The following is a 21,954-nucleotide window of genomic DNA, read 5'->3' as shown; positions in this document are numbered from 1 at the left end:
CGACAGAGATTCTTCAACTTCAGAATGCTGAAGAAATCCGGCCTGTCCCCGAGGGCCCTCGCAGTGTTCTACAGGAGCACCATCGAGAGCATACTGTCGGGCTGCATCACAGCCTGGTACGGCAACTCCACCGCCGCGGACCGCAAGACTCTTCATAGGTTGATACGTGCAGCCGAACGCACCACTGGGTGCACACTGCCTGCTCTACAAAAAAAAAAAAACGTCCTCTCACTGTCAACTGCGTTTATTTTCAAACTTAACATGTGTAAATATTTGTATGAACATAACAAGACTCAACAACTGAGACATAAACTGAACAAGTTCCACAGACATGTGACTAACAGAAATGGAATAATGTGTTCCTGAACAAAGGGGGGGGGTCAAAATCAAAAGTAACAGTCAGTATCTGGTGTGGCCACCAGCTGCATTAAGTACTGCAGTGCATCTCCTCCTCATGGACTGCACCAGATTTGCCAGTTCTTGCTGTGAGATGTTACCCCACTCTTCCACCAAGGCACCTGCAAGTTGACGGACATTTCTGGGGGGTATGTCCCTAGCCCTCACCCTCCGATCCAACAGGTCCCAGACGTGCTCAATGGGATTGAGATCCGCGCTCTTCGCTGGCCATGGCAGAACACTGACATTCCTGTCTTGCAGGAAATCACGCACAGAACGAGCAGTATGGCTGGTGGCATTGTCATGCTGGAGGGTCATGTCAGTTCTGTCTGGTCCAGTGACGGTGGGTTTGTGCCGAAAGGCGACGTTGTTGCCGGAGATGTCTGGTGAAGACCTGCCTTACAACAGGCCTACAAGCCCACAGTCCAGCCTCTCTCAGCCTATTGCGGACAGTCTGAGCACTGATGGAGGGATTGTGCGTTCCTGGTGTAACTCGGGGAGTTGTTGTTGCCATCCTGTACCTGTCCCGCAGGTGTGATGTTCGGATGTACCGATCCTGTGCAGGTGTTGTTACACGTGGTCTGCCACTGCGAGGACAATCTGCTGTCCGTCCTGTCTCCCTGTAGTGCTGTCTTAGGCGTCTCACAGTACCGACATTGCAATTTATTGCCCTGGCCACATTTGCAGTCCTCATGCCTCCTTGCAGCATGCCTAAGGAATGTTCACGCAGATGAGCAGGGACCCTGGGCATCTTTCTTTTGGTGTTTTTCAGAGTCAGTAGAAAGGCCTCTTTAGTGTCCTAAGCTTTCATAACTGTGACCTTAATTGCCTACTGTCTGTAAGCTGTTAGTGTCTTAACGACCGTTCCACAGGTGCATGTTCATTAATTGTTTATGGTTCATTGAACAAGCATAGGAAACAGTGTTTAAACCTGTTACAATGAAGATCTGTGAAGTTATTTGGATTTTTACGAATTATGTTTGAAAGACAGGGTCCTGAAAAAGGGGCGTTTCTTTTTTTGCTGAGTTTACAAGACCAGGTGTCGCAGGAATGCCAAGAAGATCATCAGGGACCCCTAGCACAGGGGAGTGGTGATATGTTATGATAGATTGTACTACAACAAAGCTTGTTTAATTTATTTCTGACTACAATTCCCAAGATGCAATGTCGAAGCGCCTCTTGGTCACTTACCGGAAGTTTCTACGTGTTCAGTTGTCCGGAAGAGCTATTTTTTACTGAGGAAAAGGAACTTTCTTCTAAAAATAGGAGGTTCAGTAGGTACGTTTATTCCAACATTCTTATCTCAGTTTGCAATTAAACCATACATTCAGTTGTAGTCTTGTCTAACGTGTTACTAAGGCCAGCAATTCCATGTCCATCAAAGGATCTATGCCACAGACCTAACGTCAGCTAGCCATAGCTAGCTACTTTGTTTAGTCTAACGTTTGTCTTTTGATACTCGCTGGCACAAATTACTTTAGTTTAAACAATATTGTTGGCACGGAAAACCCCAGTTTGCCAGCTGAAGTTAGCTTTCAAGAGCCATCTAGCTAGCTACTACTAGTCTGTTAGCCTGGCATGTCAACAAAGATCTGAGCACAGTATATCACACTGTCGTGACTGCTGGAGAGTCTGTGTTACAGACATATCAGATAGCTAGTAAGATGTCTAAACTAAACTACCGCAGACAGACTGACAGGATGGACAAGGTCGTCATTTAGGAAATAATCAATGTGACTGTTGCAATGACGTAATTTCATGGTAAAAGTCTATTGTACAGGTTCTTGGATGTTGACATAAGCTGAGAGTACTGTGTCACCAGGTGAGGCCTATGCAGGGAGAAAGGGAAGACTGCACCTCCACAGTAAATCAAATTCATTGGGATGCTTCCTGTGTTTCCCAGCACTATGTTGCCGACCACCTCGCCGCAGAACGGAAGCCTGAGCGCCCGCGATGCGGCACGCCACACAGCGGGCGCCAAGCGCTACAAATACCTGAGGAGGCTGCTGCACTTCAAAGCCATGGACTTTGAGTTTGCCGTGTGGCAGATGCTCTACCTGTTCACCTCCCCACAGAGAGTCTATCGTAACTTCCACTACAGGAAGCAGACCAAGGACCAGTGGGCCAGAGACGACCCTGCCTTCCTGGTGTTACTCAGCATCTGGCTCTGTGGTCAGTATCTTGGGTGTTTTTCACACCAGTCGATCTATAACAATCACTGCCCTTTTCTGAACAAGCGTGCTTTATAAAAACAAGGAGTGGGAACTGTGTAGCAATAGTTTGACCACTAAAATAACTTTTTGCAATTTAGAGAAAGTATAAAAATGCAGAAAGCAACTTTAAAGCCTCATATTAAAGCTTTGATTAGAAATGAAGCAGCAACAGAAATCAGGAACCAACTCAAAATAGGATGCAATAAGGTTTTCTTGTATCGGCTGTAACCATCAATCAAACAGGAATGAATGTATCATTTGGAGTATTAATGCCTGGTTATGGGACCCTCTTTCCATTGACTTGGTCTCATCTCACATGTGATTAAAACAGAGACATGAAGAGAGTTTGTGATGAGACTGTGCAGTCTCAAGGAAATGTTTTGATGATCAGTTACTCCACATGCTCGGCAGGTAGCCTAGTGGTTAGAGCGTTGGACTAGTAACCGGAAGGTTGCAAGATCGAATCCCCAAGCTGACGAGGTAAAAATCTGTCGTTCTGCCCCTGAACAAGGCAGTTAACCCACTGTTCCTAGGCCGTCATTGAAAATAAGAATTTGTTCTTAACTGACTTGCCTAGTTAAATAAATGTAAAATTTAAATGAAACAGAAGAATGACAAAGAAATTGATAGTAAGAAGATTGTGGGAGCTGTTTTTGTTGGACTTATACAGAGCTCCAGCCAGTTTTACAACGGCTAACTAGCAATAGGCTGGTGCTAAATATCTCAAATGAAAAGCATAATTTTTGGGACAAGTCACTCGCTAAACCTCGTTTAGATCTATTATTGAATAATGTGGCTATTGAGCAAGCTGAGGAGACCAAACTGCTGGGTGTCACCCTAGATAGCAAGCTGTCATGGTCAAAACATATAGACTAAATGGTTGATTAAACGGGAAGAGGTTTGTACGTAGTAGGGCGTTGCCTTTTTGACATCTCAGTCGTCCAGACAGGTCCTACAGGCGGTCATGTGCGGCAAAGAAGGACATGAGTAAATTGCATTTGGTCCAGAACAAAGCAGCCCGTATCTCACTGAGATGTACATGGAGGGAAAGTGTCAGTAACATGCAAGTCAATCTCTCCTTTCTCAAAGTTGAGGAGAGATTGACTGCATCACTATTGGTCTTTGTGTGAGATATTGATGTGTTGAAGGTACCAAACTGTCTGTTCAAGCAGTTGGTACACAGTTCAGACACCAACCGGTACAAAACAAGACATGCAACCAGAGGTCTCTTCACAGTCCCCAGGTCCAGATCAGAGGCTGGGAAACAGTATTAAATAGAGCCATGACTACATGGAACTCTCTGCCACCCCAGGTAACTCAAGCTAGAAATAAAACCAGTTTAAAAAAACAGATCTAAGCACACCTTACTGCACAAAGGAGACTGAAGAGAGACAGCCATTTTATATATCTTGTATTGCAACTTGCATTGTACTATGTATTAGACCTAGATATTGTATGTACTGATATGTAGGCTGTGTCATTTAAATGCATGTATTTCAGTCCTTTACTATGCATTATGTCATGTTTTATGTGGACCCCAGGAAGAGTAGCTGATAGGATCCTCATTAGCTGCTGGAAAACTAACAAATATATTACAAATTACCCTGTGGCTGACACCTGTCTCTCGTCCTCTGTGTGTAGTGTCCACAGTGGGCTTTGGGCTGGTGCTGGACATGGGCTTTGTGGAGACTCTGAAGCTGCTGCTGTGGGTGGTGTTCATAGACTGCATCGGCGTGGGCCTGCTCATCTCCACACTCATGTGGTGAGTAGAGATTTACAGAAAGAGCTAGATGGACGTAAGGTGTATGGAATGGATGGAAGCCTATGAGGCCAGAAGCATCATATTGTGTGTATGTCTATCTGGTCCCTTCAGATACAGGCTAGAGGCTGTCTTCGGGCCGTGCAAATGATTAAATGCTGGTCCTTCCCCATGATCTAAAGGCCTTTTCCTGTCTGCTGTATCCCAAGGTTCATCACCAATAAGTACCTGCTGAAGCCGCCCAGTAAGGACTATGATGTAGAGTGGGGCTACGCATTCGATGTGCATCTCAATGCCTTCTACCCCCTGCTTGTCATCCTGCACTTCCTACAGCTCTTCTTTATAAACCGTGAGTGTAGACTTGTTATTACACATTTCTAACATGTTAAGGTGTTATTTGTTGTAACGCTGTCTGATCTCTGCTGTGTTTCAGATATCGTAGTGATAAACTCAGACTGGTTCCTGGGGTACTTTGTAGGGAACAGTCTGTGGCTGACAGCCATCAGCTACTATCTATACATTACATTCCTGGGATACAACGGTGAGGCCCCCTTTAACAGTTTTATCAAAGATTTTTTAGAGCTAAACCAAGATAGACCGCAGCCTGTCGTTTCCAATGGGAACAAATGAGTCATAGTGGGCAGAACAAGCAAGGAGGTGGGCATAGCCAAGCACGAGCCAGCGAGATTCTCTTGGCCCATTCTAGCATGCATCTGCATATTTCCGTTAGAGAAAACCTACTCTGTTAAGTGCCCATGTGCTATAACTCAATTTGCCTTTGCACTCCTTCTAAACAATGTGTTTTTTTACAACTTTGGCAAAGGGTAAAGTCTACCAGACTTATTCCACTCTGTTTATAAGACTAGTTTTGGGAACAGAAAACTGTGTTGAGATCAAATGTTTCAAAACTTGCAGTATGTCGGTCATCCTTCCTCTGCTGGCCACTGGGCATCATTTTACATTTCATTTAGCAGATGCGATTACAGGGGCAATTGCTTTGCTTAAGGGCATAGACTGATTTTCCCCACCTAATCGGCTCAGGGATTCAAACCAGGACCCTTTCGGTTACTGGCCCAATGCTCTTAACCACTAGGCTACCTGCCGCTTCCTCTCACTGCCATATTTGGTAGTGAGTGGAAATAAGAAGCAGATGCTTCACATTTATATATTTGTTCTGTTTTATTCACCTTTAAAGGGATAGTTCACTGGGGGTGAAACCATCAGACCCTGTAACAATGGTTAGGTTTACCAACTGTATATTTACTCCAGTTCCTCTCGCTGTCCCTCAGCATTGCCCCAACTGCAGAACACAGTGGTTCTGCTCTACCCCTTCGCCCTGCTAGTTCTCCTCTACATCCTCTCTCTCTCCCTGGGATGGAACTTCACCAAGGGCCTCTGCTGGTTCTACAAGTACCGCGTCCAGTAGACACTCTGGAGTCAGGACCAGAGCCCACAGACAGGTGGCTCTGAGGACTAATGGACAATGCTTTCATTCTGGAATGTGATTGGATGGGGTGATGCAGTTTTGTATACTTTGTAAATAATACTTTGGCTGTAAGATACACAAATTGTGGATTGTTTTTAAGACTAGATCTCGGTTTGTTTTCTTTTTTAATATGACGTGCTGAAAATCTTGTTTATCGAAGAGAAATAGAAGTAAAGAAAAGTGGTGAATTTGTATTTCAATTGGACTAAGGGGCGTCTGAGTGTACATTCCTGAGCACTTTCAATAAAGAGGTTTTACTTCATCCCCTTCTTCATTAACATGCAATCTAAAACAAGTAACAACCTGGTAACATCACTCATGGACATCTGCTGCTGATACCAGAAAATTAACATTGTAGAATATTTATTTCCTGATAAAGTAAAATGATTGGTGATTCAGAACATAATGGCAAGTCAAAACAGACACTAGAGACATATCCACCACCTCAAACTGTCTCCCTCTTATCAAGATCTATCTGTACGAAACTCATTACGAAGAGTGGAATTTTGGAGCCCCCCCCCCCCCTATAATTTGGTAAAAATAAACAATTGAAAGCAATATGGGACAGCGGTATAGGTGTAGTTCCCAGCCCAGCGCTTATTACTTCAGGGAGTCCATCAACATCCCCTTGAAGCTCTCCAGGTCCACTGTCCTCATGATGACAACCTGGTGCTCCTTCTCCAGGACTCCCAGCTTGTCCAGGACCATCATGCCCCGGGTGTAGGTCCCCTGGAGCTCCACGGTAACCGCCACCCACACGAAACCATCATCGATGGCCGCAGCCATGGCGTACGAGACGCACGACAAGAAACCCGGGCCAGCCGTCATCTCCTGTTTGTAGCGAGCGCAAGTGTCCATGGTGTGTTTGAAGATGCTCTTCATGAAGCGGGCCTTGTCTGAGTCCTGGGCCAGCCAGTTGTCACAGAACGACTGCAGGATGCAGATTAGAGACAGATGGGACAAGTGGGTTTGGAGAAAAGACAAATCAATTTGCTCAAACAAAATATTTGTAAAAAGATTGCAGGAGATATTTTGATTAGTAATGAATTGTCTAAGTAAGCCAGTGGATGCATCTCAATAATTGAAAGAGGCCACCTCTCCTTGTCTCATTTCCTTCCATCTGCTCTGATGTGAGAGCTAGACCAGTGCTTACAATAAGCCTGGTAGTGTGTGAGCCTTTATTTAGTCTGTATAGGTAGATGACCAGTACCTGTGCTCTTACCCATGGTAGCTTGTTCTCACAGCAGAACTCCCAGGTAGCGATGTAGTCGGTCGGCAGCAAAGTTGAACTCTGCACACACTGTGGTGTTCCCCCTCACTGCAAACACAATATCCAAGAAACAAATACGTTATTATTAGGTCATTATTATTTATATAATTTCATAACATCCTACCAGGTCAATTGACTGTATGACAAGGTATGTTGATAACAAGTCACTAGGCCTATGTAAATTGCATTATAGACATAAAGCCCTTACAGTCAGTGTTGCCTCCCATGATGAAGAGACCTTTGAGTTTCTGAGGGAGGGTGGGGTCAATCTTCACTGCAAGGGTCAGGTTGGTCAACGGGGCCAGAGCTACCAGGCACACCTAGACAGAGAAAACACTGAGTCAATCCAGACATCTACTATGAAGAAGAAACAAATACGTCTTAACGTCTTGGCAACGAAGCACTAGACCTTGTTATAAACTGGTGCTGAACATCTCAAACTAAGAGCATTGTGTTTGGTACAAATCATTCCTTAAGTTCTAGACCTGAATCTGGTAATGAATGGTGTGGCTGTTGAACAAGTTGAGGAGACTAAATGACTTGGCGTTACCTTAGATTGTAAACTGTCTTGGTCAAAACATATAGATTCAATGATGGGGAGAGGTCTGTCCATAATAAAGAGATGCTCTGCTTTTTTGACACCACTCCAAAAAGCAAGTTCTGCAGGCTCTAGTTTTGTCTAATCTTGATTATTGTCCTGCCATGTGGTCCAGTCCTGCAAGGAAAGACCTAGTTAAGCTGCAGCTGGCCCAGAACAGAGCAGCACATCTTGCTCTTTATTGTAATCAGAGGGATAATATTAATACTATGCATGCCAGTCTCTCTTGGCTAAGAGTTGAGGAGAGACTGACTGCATCACTTCTTTTTAAGAAACATTAATGTGTTGAAAATGGTTTGCATAGTCAACTTACTCACAGCTCTGACACACACACTTATCCCACTAGACATGCCACCAGGGGTCTTTTCATAGTCCCCAAATCCAGAAAAAAAAAAACAGTATTATATAGAGCCCTTATTACATGGAACTTCCATCTCATATTGCTCAAATAAACAGCAAACTTGGTTTCAAAAAACAGATAAAGCAACACCTCGCGGCACAACGTCTCTCCCCTATTTGACCTAGATAGTTTGTGTCTATGCATTGATATGTAGGCTACGTGTGCCTTTTTAAAAATGTATGTAGTTCTGTCCTTGAGCTGTTCTTGTCTAATGATGTTCTGTATTATGTCATGTTCCATGTTCTGTGTGGACCCCAGGAAGAGTAGCTGCTGCTTTTGCAACAGCTAATGGGGATCCTAATAAAATACCTTCTTGTTTGGATTCCAAGCCCCAATGCAAAGACATTTCTCATAGATCTAGGGGTGCTGGGGTTTGGTTTTAGCTTAAGAACCTAACCCTTTTGTTACCGACCTCTCCAGGGTTCTCATTGACCAGCCTGATGATGGCTTCCACAGCCCCTTCTGTCTGCAGCAGCTCCAGGCCCGGGGCATCTGGGTCAGGGGTGTCCCCCAGCCCATCCTGCCCGTGGAAGGAGCCTGCCGACAGGGGGTGGCCCATCAGAGGCTCCGCAGCTCCACCGAACACTGGGATCTAACGCAACACAGCAGATACAATACACACAGATATTAGTCTATAAAAGAGCATAAGCTTACCACCAAAATTGTATGATCGTTACAAATCAAATCGTTGTTTAATGAAGTGAGCAGTGTTTCCGCCAGGCCTACCTCAAGTCTCTGGCAGACCTTGAGGACGCGCAGTGTGTTCCTGCAGGAGTTTTCCAGGGAGGTGTTGCCGCTGACGCAGGTGATCCCCAGGACCTCCACGTTGGGGGCTGCGAGAGCCATCATGATGGCCTGGGCGTCATCCACCCCCGTGTCCACGTCAAGCACCAGTTTCTTCTCGGACCTCCTTGGATCCTTGAACGCTTAAGAGGTGCATTCAACGACATATTCACAACAGCAGGAACATTAAATGGGACATTACACTCCAAAATCTAAGATTGTCGACAATTTCTTTACCCGCAAGATTGTGCTTGACGATAGTTTGACTGTCGTTGCGGACGCGTCTTCTTTGACAGACTAAAGCATGTCTGCAACACGTTGTCATGCACCTTTATATCGGAACGAATGGCGAAGACACACAGTATAGGAATTGAATCAGAAGTTAATCAGGCTGAGTAGAGCAGCCGTAAAGAATATCCGATATTGCCAATATGGAAACCCCATGTGTAACCCTGCCAGCTATACATTTTAGTGTTGGAACTGGCTTCTCAATGCATTTTTCAAATTGACCGGGCTAACGTTCTGTGCATAGAAATATAATTGATTATTATATTTCTATGGTTCTGTGCTACGCGAAACCCATGGAGAAATATCCTGCGCATGTAGGTGGAGAACCAGAGTTTGCCGTTCCTGTCACAGGTCAAAAGGTTGGTGAACTGTAGCCTGTTATTACCAAGCTGACTACCACTGGAGTCTAAGTAGCGAACCGGGGTGTAAGCTCGCGAGACTTCCGGGTGGTTGTTCGAAGGTCAGGTAAAAAACAATAAACCACCAGCCTTACACCGCTGTATGTGAGGGTGTAACATCCCCAACGTTGTGGCAACGTAATGGCAACGCTCCGCCCTTAACATAATATCCCGTATTATGTCAGAAATAGTAACCAGATCCAGGCCGTCTTTTTCCTGCCTGTTCTCTTAGCTTTGTGTCAGTGTCCATCACCATTCCAATCCCTTTGGTCACCTCTTGTTTCTTTCGCTCACATTTTGGAGGACAGTTCATTGTTGCTGCAATGTTGTGAATGTCCTTCGGTAGGATGACTTTTCCAGTTACTTTAGTGAGCTCTTCGATCACCAATCTTTTGTCGCCATCGAACACTTGGCGCGTTCAGCCGGACATAGTTGTCTCCTCTCGGGGTAGTTCTTGAACGCAGCCTGTACAAGAACATTCATTTATATACATTTATGAACAACCGTCAACCAGTAATTGTTATGCGATAGTCCTACTGTATTTTATCATAACAGTAAGACTATAAAATGCATCATGGTATTGCCATCTGGAATTGAACCAATTATGTTGACCACTCACCTGACTTTGATTAAAGCTGGGCATCCTACCCTGCAGGTACTGTAGAGACAATGAGCCTAATTTAACATTGTTCTAACAATGTAAAACGAAATACATTGCTAATTAAAAACTGTTTTTTATACTGTCCCCACTACAAAAAAAACAATATGCTCTCTTGTCCTGGAAAACATTGCATTGAAATACTCTTGTGACGGACGGTGGCTGCAAAACCAGTGTCCCCTGTCAGGAGATCTAGCAGATATGTAGGCTACATGACCATGGATACAAGCAAAAAAAGTCATCTAGAAATGGAAGTTAGCTACCTCGTTTTCAACGCACTCCTTTAGAATGTGATAAGACATTTCTGCCACCGTGTATACAAGTCAGATGTATGTTCACATACTTCAACTCAGGATTGTAATGGTGCCTTGGATTTAATCGTTTGACGTTTTCAATTGTTCTTGCGTCGCGGCAGTAAAACTGGACACAATTCTCATTTTCGAATGCTGTGACCGCATTATTAAAGTCTGTATAATTTGAGTATGTCGACCCAACATTAAAGAAGCCATTCCTCTGCGCGAAACAAAGACGTCTTTTCACTGATCCGCAGCCACTACTGTCGAGTTCTTCTTATTCCCCCCTTTGTGTTCGTTCTTTAGTGTGCAAACCAGATGTTGAGTGCATTACTGCCACCGTCTGGACTGGAGTGTGATTGAGAGTAATAGACCACATGAACGTGGACTGCTTATATCTGCCAAGGTCGTATTCTAAGCAGACTGTAGTTCTACAAAACCTTTTCCTAACGCAGTCAAATGTATTAAAATACCAATCTTTGGATGTATCCTGAACAGTGCAAGAAAATATGATCTATATATACTGCTCAAAAAATAAAGGGAACACTTAAACAACACAATGTAACTCCAAGTCAATCACACTTCTGTGAAATCAAACTGTCCACTTAGGAAGCAACATTGATTGACAATACATTTCACATGCTGTTGTGCAAATGGAATAGACAACAGGCGGAAATTATAGGCAATTAGCAAGACACCCCCAATAAAGGAGTGGTTCTGCAGGTGGTGACCACAGACCACTTCTCAGTTCCTATGCTTCCTGGCTGATGTTTTGGTCACTTTTGAATGCTGGCGGTGCTTTCACTCTAGTGGTAGCATGAGACGGAGTCTACAACCCACACAAGTGGCTCAGGTAGTGCAGCTCATCCAGGATGGCACATCAATGCGAGCTGTGGCAAGAAGGTTTGCTGTGTCTGTCAGCGTAGTGTCCAGAGCATGGAGGCGCTACCAGGAGACAGGCCAGTACACCAGGAGACGTGGAGGAGGCCGTAGGAGGGCAACAACCCAGCAGCAGGACCGCTACCTCCGCCTTTGTGCAAGGAGGAGCAGGAGGAGCACTGCCAGAGCCCTGCAAAATGACCTCCAGCAGGCCACAAATGTGCATGTGTCTGCTCAAACGGTCAGAAACATACTCCATGAGGGTGGTATGAGGGCCCGACGTCCACAGGTGGGGGTTGTGCTTACAGCCCAACACCGTGCAGGACGTTTGGCATTTGCCAGAGAACACCAAGATTGGCAAATTCGCCACTGGCGCCCTGTGCTCTTCACAGATGAAAGCAGGTTCACACTGAGCACGTGACAGACGTGACAGAGTCTGGAAACGCCGTGGAGAACGTTCTGCTGCCTGCAACATCCTCCAGCATGACCGGTTTGGCGGTGGGTCAGTCATGGTGTGGGGTGGCATTTCTTTGAGGGGCCGCACAGCCCTCCATGTGCTCGCCAGAGGTAGCCTGACTGCCATTAGGTACCGAGATGAGATCCTCAGACCCCTTGTGAGACCATATGCTGGTGCGGTTGGCCCTGGGTTCCACCTAATGCAAGACAATGCTAGACCTCATGTGGCTGGAGTGTGTCAGCAGTTCCTGCAAGAGGAAGGCATTGATGCTATGGACTGGCCTGCCCGTTCCCCAGACCTGAATCCAATTGAGCACATCTGGGACATCATGTCTCGCTCCATCCACCAACGCCACGTTGCAACACAGACTGTCCAGGAGTTGGCGGATGCTTTAGTCCTGGTTTGGGAGGAGATCCCTCAGGAGACCATCCGCCACCTCATCAGGAGCATGCCCAGGCGTTGTAGGGAGGTCATACAGGCACGTGGAGGCCACACACACTACTGAGCCTCATTTTGACTTGTTTTAAGGACATTACATCAAAGTTGGATCAGCCTGTAGTGTGGTTTTCCACTTTAATTTTGAGTGTGACTCCAAATCCAGACCTCCATGGGTTGATAAATTGGATTTCCATTGATTATTTTTGTGTGATTTTGTTGTCAGCACATTCAACTATGTAAAGAAAAAAGTATTTAATAAGATTATTTCATTCATTCAGATCTAGGATGTATTATTTTAGTGTTCCCTTCATTTTTTTGAGCAGTGTATATTCCAAAGATGTTTTAGTCAAAATAAAATTTGTCCAATATTAATGATCAAATAAAAATAATACAGGGTTACAAATGGGGCTAAAGGCTGAGTAGATTTGCATTCACTGTGCGTGACCACTATGGGCCTGACAGTTGTCATTCACTGTGCGTGACCACTATGGGCCTGACAGTTGTCATTCACTGTGCGTGACCACTACGGGCCTGACAGTTGTAATTCACTGTGCGTGACCACTACGGGCCTGACAGTTGTTATTCACTGTGCATGACCACTATGGGCCTGACAGTTGTCATTCACTGTGCGTGACCACTACGGGCCTGACAGTTGTAATTCACTGTGCGTGACCACTACGGGCCTGACAGTTGTTATTCACTGTGCGTGACCACTATGGGCCTGACAGTTGTCATTCACTGTGCGTGACCACTACGGGCCTGACAGTTGTTATTCACTGTGCGTGACCACTATGGGCCTGACAGTTGTTATTCACTGTGCGTGACCACTACGGGCCTGACAGTTGTTATTCACTGTGCGTGACCACTACGGGCCTGACAGTTGTTATTCACTGTGCGTGACCACTACGGGCCTGACAGTTGTCATTCACTGTGCGTGACCACTATGGGCCTGACAGTTGTTATTCACTGTGCGTGACCACTACGGGCCTGACAGTTGTCATTCACTGTGCGTGACCACTACGGGCCTGACAGTTGTCATTCACTGTGCGTGACCACTACGGGCCTGACAGTTGTTATTCACTGTGCGTGACCACTACGGGCCTGACAGTTGTTATTCACTGTGGGTGACCACTATGGGCCTGACAGTTGTTATTCACTGTGCGTGACCACTATGGGCCTGACAGTTGTCCAAGAAATTCGACCTAGCACTCCTTTGTAAAAAGAGAAGTGAAAAATAAACCCAATTACCTCCACCTCTGGAAATGAGACGCTGATCTCCATAGTGTGCCATATGCTAATGGTGCTGCCATTGTCTTCAAGCCGCACTTTATTTTAGGAATCAAAATGTGTTGAACCTTGTTTCTTTCTAGTTGTGACTATGAGTACAGTGGGGGGAAAAGTATTTGATCCCCTGCTGATTTTGTACATTCGCCCACTTACAAAGAAATGATCAGTCTATAATTTTAATAGTAGGTTTATATGAACAGTGAGAGGCAGAACAAAAAAATCCATAAAAACGCATGTCAAAAATGTTATGAAATGATTTCCATTTTAATGAGGGAAATAAGTATTTGACCCCTCTGCAAAACATGACTTAGTACTTGGTGGCAAAACCCTTGTTGGCAATCACAGAGGTCAGATGTTTCTTGTAGTTGGCCACAGGTTTGCACACATCTCAGGAGGGATTTTGTCCCACTCCTCTTTGCAGATCTTCTCCAAGTCATTAAGGTTTCGAGGCTGACGTTTGGCAACTCGAACCTTCAGCTCCCTCCACAGATGTTCTATGGGATTAAGGTCTGGAGACTGGCTAGGCCACTCCAGGACCTTAATGTGCTTCTTCTTGAGCTACTCCTTTGTTTCCTTGGCCGTGTATTTTGGGTCATTGTCATGCTGGAATACCCATCTTTAATGCCCTGGCTGAGGGAAGGAGGTTCTCACCCAAGATTTGACAGTACATGGCCCCGTCAAATGATGCAGTGAAGTTGTCCTGTCCCCTTAGCAGAAAAACACCCCCAAAGCAGAAAAACACCCCCAAAGCATAATGTTGCCACCTCCATGTTTGACGGAGGAGATGGTGTTCTTGGGGTCATAGGCAGCATTCCTCCTCCTCCAAACACGGTGAGTTGAGTTGATGCCAAAGAGCTCCATTTTGGTCTCATCTAACCACAACACTTTCACCAGTTGTCCTCTGAATCATTCAGATGTTCATTGGCAAACTTCAGACGGGCATGTATATGTATTCTTGAGCAGGGGGACCTTGCAGGCGCTGCAGAATTTCAGTCCTTCACGGCGTAGTGTGTTACCAATTGTTTTCTTGGTGACTATGGTCCCAGCTGCCTTGAGATCATTGACAAGATCCTCCCGTGTAGTTCTGGGCTGATTCCTCACCGTTCTCATGATCATTGCAACCCCACGAGGTGAGATCTTGCATGGAGCCCCAGGCTGAGGGATATTGACAGTTTTGTGTTTCTTCCATTTGCAAATAATCGCACCAAATGTTGTCACCTTCTCACCAAGCTGCTTGGCGATGGTCTTGTAGCCCATTCCAGCCTTGTGTAGGTCTACAATCTTGTCCCTGACATCCTTGGAGAGCTCTTTGGTCTTGGCCATGGTGGAGAGTTTGGAATCTGATTGATTGCTTCTGTGGACAGGTGTCTTTTTTACAGGTAACAAGCTGCAGTTAGAAGCACTCCCTTTAAGAGTGTGCTCCTAATCTCAGCTCGTTACCTGTATAAAAAGACACCTGGGAGCCAGAAATCTTTCTGATTGAGAGGGGGTCAAATACTTATTTCCCTCATTAAAATGCAAATAAATGTATAACATTTTTGACATGCGTTTTTCTGGATATTTTTGTTGTTATTCTGTCTCTCACTGTTCAAATAAAGCTACCATAAAAATTATAGACTGATCCTTTCTTTGTCAGTGGGCAAACGTATAAAATCAGCAGGGGATGAAATACTTTTTCCCCCCCACTGCACGTCTTTGGATCGCTCCACACAAGTGGCATCTTGCAGAGAACAAAAAAAAATCCTAGTAGCCAGACACAAGGTCTTTTGTTTTTACTGTGACCTGGCTGGATGACATTTCACTCTAGCTAGAGTCACCCAGATAAGATTCTGGAATAGAATTAATTGTAATAAGAACAGAACATTCCAACACCTTGATGGAAACTTTCAAGTCTTCCATTAAAGACAAAACAAAGACGTTGAACATTCTTTTATTAGCGTCAGATATTGATGAAAGCTTCATCTAAAGCAACAGTCAGGCCTATACAGATATCCTCTTTGTGCAGGATACAAGATATGCACTCATTACAATAGAAAGAAATACAAATCCAATAGTATGGTACATAAATGCAAAATAAAGTCTGCAGATAGCAAAATATGTTTCCAATAATACTAAAAATATTTATGAACATTAAAGACACTACAGTAAACACACTAAATGTACACAAACTGCATCTCACAGTTGAGTTTATGTGTAAATCCTGTCGTGTGCAGTACAGAGGTGCCTGTTGAAAAGCAAACATTATATGTGAAGCTTTGATACATACACACACACACACGACTCATTTGTCGGGTCAAGTCTCCTCTGGCTCAATTGTGTATCAAATTGCAATCTCATTGAATGTTTCAAAACAGAAAGTCGACATTGCCGCTCGTGGTGAAAATAGACTTGACAAATGTTGTTGAGCAGCACAGTTTCAGATTAACGTACAATGTAACTCCCATACCGATAACAATTTTACTGACTATTTATTTTTACCCTGGTCAACAACGCCTACCAACAAGACAATCCTAAAATAACAGTGCAACAAATGCAGAAAATGATCTGAAAGAAAAGTGCTTCTTGGGTGTTTAAATGGGTTACTACTGGCCTTTACATGGTTCAATATTAGAACAGAAAATAATCTACTCAATTTCCTTTACAAGCCAATGTTACATAATGTATTATGTTTCATTTGCTACCCTCAAACCCAGCTTTTTCCAGAAATTAACTTGGTAAAAGAGGGAAGTGGATCTTTCTAGAACATTCATAGCTTTTTCATATTCCTCTTTAGGTCTTAAAGGAATAGTTCAGGATTTTGGCAATGAGGCCCTCTTTGTGCTAAGCTAGTTAGCATTGGCGTGCGAAACTACCTCCAACTTCACCCGACTCCCGGGTGAACTCGTGCCAAAATCCCAAACTATCCCTTTAAGACAGTGCTAAGACTTCAGTGAGCTGCCAGATAATGCCACACAGCTAAATCCATTCACAACCCTTCATTTGGCAAAGAAGTTAAACGCAGGCGTTACAGATATGAAAAGGGAAACAGTACATAGGTGAGGTACGCATCAGACACTGAAAGCTCTGGTTGGTCTTGGGTTGCCATTGCAGTCTGTGGGACGTCTCTTTACAGGGTTTCTTAAACTATGGGTCGGGTTCCAAAGTAGGCCCTGGGCATGCAAGAGGTGGGTCGTGAGTTATGAGAATACATCTCTAATCACACACTATTTCGTCTTCCTTTGGGTCGCTGGTGAACCATTTGGGTCACAGGAGGATGGTCAATTTCTTATTTAGTTCTGGAGCTGAAAACGTTGAAAGAACCCCTGCTCTACAGGATTAGAGTACTGCTAAATCCACGTGGGGAAGGAATCCTTCATCAAGTCCATCAGACTGGCTTGACTTCCACAATGTGTAGTCCATACATAAAACACTCCCTAAATGAGAACTCTGAAATGCATAGGCTCTGGCCAATGACGCCAACCAAATGTATGAATCCCAGTTTACATGTTAACTATGGGTTGAGAGACAACTTTGAACATAGTCAGCATGAAGTAGCATCGTCCCAGGATGAACGTTTGGTGACCTATAGATTGCCTGAGGCTCTGAAAAGAACTAAAAGTCCTCACTGTGTATAGTGGTAAAGAATCAGTGACTGTCTTTTCAGGGAAACGACCTCCTTGCTGCATCTTGACTACCCTAAAAACGTGATGTAACCAGACAGTGTAGTTACTAGTCCCACCTGACTTATCTACAACTACAGAACAATCTAGAAAGGTATGCATGTGTGGTCTGAATAAATTGTATATTGTTTCTCAACCAGTAGTGGTTTGGCATTTTCCCCATTCCATTGAAATGGAAAATATGCATCGATTCAGTGCACAGCTATTTACCACAGGACTTCCCCAACTACCGTAGGTTGAAGACCATCTAACCATTGATTCATTTTTTTATGCTGCCGTTATTGTTGCTGTCCCCATTACAATAGAGTAGATTATGATCCAAATCAAGTCTCAACCTTCCCAAACGTTCCGTCGGGGGGCCTGTAATGTTTGGGGAAGGCCTTGAGCTGCAGACAGTTAAAAGCATACTTGCGACATCCCACGTTCTTCATGGTATTCTCCCGTCTGCAGCCCTCACTGGGAAAAAGGAGGGAGGGAGGGAGGGCAAGCACAGATAGAGAGGATGACAGCAAAGTGAAGAAAACAAAACAAAAAAGGGCTCGTGTTAAAAGACAATGAGAAACCCAAAAACCAACCAAAACATTGACGCCACTGTCAAAGAAACATGGGGGCAACAGCTAAAGCGGACGGTCAGACGGATTGTCCCGGGAAATGGGGAATATCGGGATGTTGTTGGAGGGAGGGTACAGAACACTAGTACTGTGTACAGAAGACGTGCTTTCTAGATAGAGTTACGAGCACCCCAGATAAAGTGAAACAAGAGCAATAGCAAACGCACAGACTTAAAAGTTCTACATTCTAATTTCATTGCAACAGTTCCATTCCAGGGAAAACAAACAGAGAACTGCACTATTCAAATACTCTATAGTGAAGTATACACCTTCTCCTCTGATACATTTGGCATGACGTTTGTTATATAACAACATTAAAGCTGATTCTTTGGGCTGCTGACTAATTGAATGCTATTGCACTTTCCAGAGAGAAGCATTCGAGAGAAAGGGAGAAAAGTATACTATTTCAGAGAGAAGCAGAGAGAAAGAGAGAAAAGTATACTATTTCAGAGAGAAGCAGAGAGAGAAAGGGAGAAAAGTATACTATTTCAGAGCATATTCATAAATGGTTATCCAAGCAATCCTGATATTGGGTTGGAACTTGGCAAAGTACCAGACACGGGTTAATACAAAGATATCTGGAACACCACCTACAATGTCTCCCTCTCATTATAAAGTGACACCTGCATGACGATGATGTAATCACATCAAACTCTCCATAAGATCATATATTTATCAAACATGAGCATTTAGACAAGCATGAAAATATAATGCAACGCAATATAAATATATTCTCTATAGTCAAAAGCGCTAAGGAATTCAAGAGAAACAGAAAAATAACACTTGAGAATTGAGTCAGGAACTTGGTTTTAGTTGGAATATTCCTGGATTTAGCATCACTACAACATGTTTAACACAGTGGGTTTCTTCATCGGAATTAAATACACCAGCAGAACAAACTGTCACCAGCACATTCTGCAATTCTCTACAATTTTAGAATGGTCTCCTAATTGCATGTATCCCCAGAACGGAGCAATCCAACTCTTTTCATAGGACCTCCTCGTTGACAAGCATCTGTAGTATCATTACCAACCAGCAGGCAGAGCTATTTCACATTTGGTTGAGGCAAACTCCATCCTAATATTGTACATACTGGGTTTCCCCCCTAAATGGCACCCTATTCCCTATATAGTACACTACTTTGACCAGGGCCTATAGGGCTCTGGTCAAAATTAGTGCACTATGTAGGGAATATTGTGCCATTTTGGACAGAACTTGGGTGCTGCTCTAATGGAGCACATTTTCCCCTGGCCGTCACTCAGCTCTCTCCTCTCAGCTCTCTCCCCTGGCTCCTCTCAGCTCTCTCCCCTGGCTCCTCTCAGCTCTCTCCCCTGGCTCCTCTCAGCTCTCTCCCCTGGCTCCTCTCAGCTCTCTCCCCTGGCTCCTCTCAGCTCTCTCCCCTGGCTCCTCTCAGCTCTCTCCCCTGGCTCCTCTCAGCTCTCTCCCCTGGCTCCTCTCAGCTCTCTCCCCTGGCTCCTCTCAGCTCTCTCCCCTGGCTCCTCTCAGCTCTCTCCCCTGGCTCCTCTCAGCTCTCTCCCCTGGCTCCTCTCAGCTCTCTCCCCTGGCTCCTCTCAGCTCTCTCCCCTGGCTGACAGATGGTGTTTATGGGACAATAGAGGTAGTTCTACACCAGCATACTTATCAATAGATGATCTGATTTTATACATTTCTATTATTTACAATATTGATATACAAGATTGAAAAAGTAAATACTGTGGAATACTGAGAAATAAATACTGCATGTACTTACGTATTTGTCGATAATGTAAAACAGTAACATTGCACAAAATCGGTAAAACAAAATGTAAAAAAAACTCTGAATATTCAAAGCCAAACCATTGAACTAACCCAAATACACTATTAAACCCAGGCTAGCTCTCATACCAGTCACACAGGTGAGAGGCCTAACAAGCTTGCATATAGCTCAACCAACCATGACAAAAGAATCCTTCCAGCTTTCCATTGTGGGGGTCTAGGAGTTGGAAATGGGGGGGTGGAGGGGAGGTAAGACAAGCGTGACAATCTCACAGAGGAGGCTATTTTGGGACGGATGGTCCATTTCTTTAGTAGGTCACTTTAGATTGGATTGAGTGTGGCCGTCTTGGGACGTAACACAGCACTGAAGACAGGTATTATACTGATTAAAATGGAGAGGCTATGGGGCTGGAAAACGATAATACCACTAGTCTACATATTAATGAGTGCATATACCATTAGATGGCTAATCATGTTTTTATGGGACTAGATAGCAACTGCTGTATATGATAATGGTGGATGGACTCTCTCGGCAGAGACCAGGAAGTCCAGAGTGCAAGGCTTGGAAGTAACCCAAAGAGTCTGCTATCAAATCTCCCTTTCTAGGGCGCTTCTCTGTGGAAGCGGGATGGATTTGGGCTGCTGGGGAATCTGGAAGTAACACTTTGACCTGGAATAAAGATCCAAGACCTGTATCTACCATCTGAGACCTGGGTAAAACATTTGGCACAACAAGCATGGGCTGTGTCTCAAATCATCCCCTATATTTAGTGCACTACTGGTCAGAGGTAGTGCATCATTTGGTGGTAGGGAGCCATGAGGTTTGCCCATGTACATTCTCTTCTCTGTCATTTCCCTAGAACTGCAACCCTTATAGGTTCTCAAACAAAGAACCAATTCATATATACAAACTCTATAGTAAATAGGAAACTTGGTACAGACATGAAATCTGATATCAACTCAAAAATAAATACTTCGGAAAAACTACACTGCATAATCAAACAAGCCAACAAAGCTCCCCTGAAATATCATACATTCCCAGATATAGTCAATTGAAATTGCTCCGACCAAGATGAAACTGTATCAATTGGCAAGACAAGCTAACAACCTTCATTAAGATGACAACGTTGATAAAAAAGTGCATTGGTTTAAAGTGAAAGCGGACACAAGTCTCTCCTGCTGTAAGAGTAGGAAGGCCTGAGGAACAACACCAAAATGGCCGCCAGATCAAAACAACATCAGCTTGATATTGCATGGCCAAGCCATCCCTTGGCTTATGCTGTATGCAAACCTTATGGAAGACGTAAACGTCAAGCAAGCCAGAACATTTGCATGACTGAAAATAAGCTCTGTGCAAAACCAAAGGATCCATGACATCATATTATCATAATAGCATGGTTATAATCATGTCATGAGCTGGGAAGCTGCATTATAAATACTCAAGGACAACTGGGACAAAACTTCCATTAAATTCAGCTAAAACTTCTTACCGGCTATATTTCACAAAGTTTCTCTCCATACTCTCAGTTTGTATCTGATTGTTGTAAAACAATGGGTGTTAAACTGAGAAATATGTCAGAACACTGACAGTAACAGTCTCATACAGTACGGCACATAGACCTTTAGACCAGCCTCCTGCTCTGACTGGATTGGTTAGGACAGAGAGCAGGGCGGGAGGAGTGCTGGCTGCCCATTGGGTGGAACAGCTGGCAGTTTAGCCGAGTGACGCACATAAAGTCCAGTCAGGTACAAACAGTCTGCCCTCGACCAATCAGAGGGTTCTCCCGGCTGAGCTCCAGACAGACTGATATAGAGCGACTGACTGACTCCCTGTCTTCCTCCTTGACTGACAAACTAACTTTTTGCCTTTCTTCCTGACCGACTGACTGACTGACCGACTGACTGATGGACACACTGGGGGGAACGGGCAGAGAGAAGAGGTGAGTAGAGGTTGAGAGTAGGTGGGGCTGGGTGGCAGAGGGGCTGTGCCTTCAGCTGCAGCGGAGCTTGGCCAGGAAGTAGGCGACGCTGAGGAACAGCCAGACGACCAGCAGGTTGGGGCTGAGGGCCAGCAGGGGCAGGGAGTACAGCAGGCTGGGGTCCAGCCTGAAATCACGCACAGGCAACAGGCCACTCAGGTTCTTCTGGGTGACCCCCTCCCTGGTCCCAATGCTGCGGAGAGGGGGAGGGAGGGAGGAGAAGCCGGGGCCAAAAAGTACAGGTGGCATGGATGGATGGATGGATGGATGGACACGTGCATTGGGACAGGGATGAAGTGGCCAATAAGAGTGGAGGAGACGGTAATACACGATATGAATGATATGTG

The 21,954-nt window shown here is 44.7% G+C and overlaps 3 protein-coding genes across 15 annotated transcripts in view; 1 reads left to right on the top strand and 2 right to left on the bottom strand.

The window, feature by feature from the left end:
• The first annotated feature begins 1,575 nt into the window (after window positions 1–1,575).
• On the top strand, window positions 1,576–6,116 carry LOC115196248 (protein unc-50 homolog). Its single transcript, XM_029756888.1, has 6 exons — window positions 1,576–1,674; window positions 2,300–2,568; window positions 4,251–4,371; window positions 4,578–4,717; window positions 4,802–4,909; window positions 5,658–6,116. Exons 2-6 carry the CDS (start codon window positions 2,304–2,306, stop codon window positions 5,792–5,794), a joined length of 771 nt encoding a protein of 256 aa, XP_029612748.1. The 5' UTR covers window positions 1,576–1,674; window positions 2,300–2,303; the 3' UTR covers window positions 5,795–6,116.
• Window positions 6,117–6,203: 87 nt separating this feature from the next.
• LOC115196247 (probable uridine nucleosidase 2) lies at window positions 6,204–11,045 on the bottom strand. The gene is given in 9 exon segments (XM_029756887.1): window positions 6,204–6,784; window positions 7,077–7,122; window positions 7,124–7,172; window positions 7,333–7,444; window positions 8,535–8,714; window positions 8,849–9,048; window positions 9,787–10,056; window positions 10,211–10,249; window positions 10,513–11,045. Coding segments are annotated over 7 exon segments (1,035 nt in total). The 5' UTR covers window positions 9,905–10,056; window positions 10,211–10,249; window positions 10,513–11,045; the 3' UTR covers window positions 6,204–6,454.
• A 4,472-nt stretch (window positions 11,046–15,517) lies between these two features.
• The window catches only part of LOC115196245 (type I inositol 3,4-bisphosphate 4-phosphatase), a 49,896-nt gene continuing 43,459 nt past the window's right edge, over window positions 15,518–21,954 (bottom strand). For 6 of the 13 annotated variants that reach the window (XM_029756879.1, XM_029756883.1, XM_029756880.1 and 3 more), the window contains one exon: window positions 17,586–17,718. In XM_029756879.1, coding sequence (XP_029612739.1) covers window positions 17,586–17,718 — 133 coding nt within the window. Of the gene's footprint in view, window positions 17,719–19,393; window positions 21,801–21,954 lie in introns of those variants that run through there. The other 7 variants (XM_029756873.1, XM_029756877.1, XM_029756881.1 and 4 more) reach the window with 2 other exon arrangements.

This window comes from Salmo trutta, chromosome 6, assembly GCF_901001165.1.
Source record: "Salmo trutta chromosome 6, fSalTru1.1, whole genome shotgun sequence".
NCBI lineage: Eukaryota > Metazoa > Chordata > Actinopteri > Salmoniformes > Salmonidae > Salmo > Salmo trutta.
The sequence above is the reverse complement of the archived record's forward strand: the minus strand, read 5'-3'. Positions and strand labels throughout refer to the sequence as shown.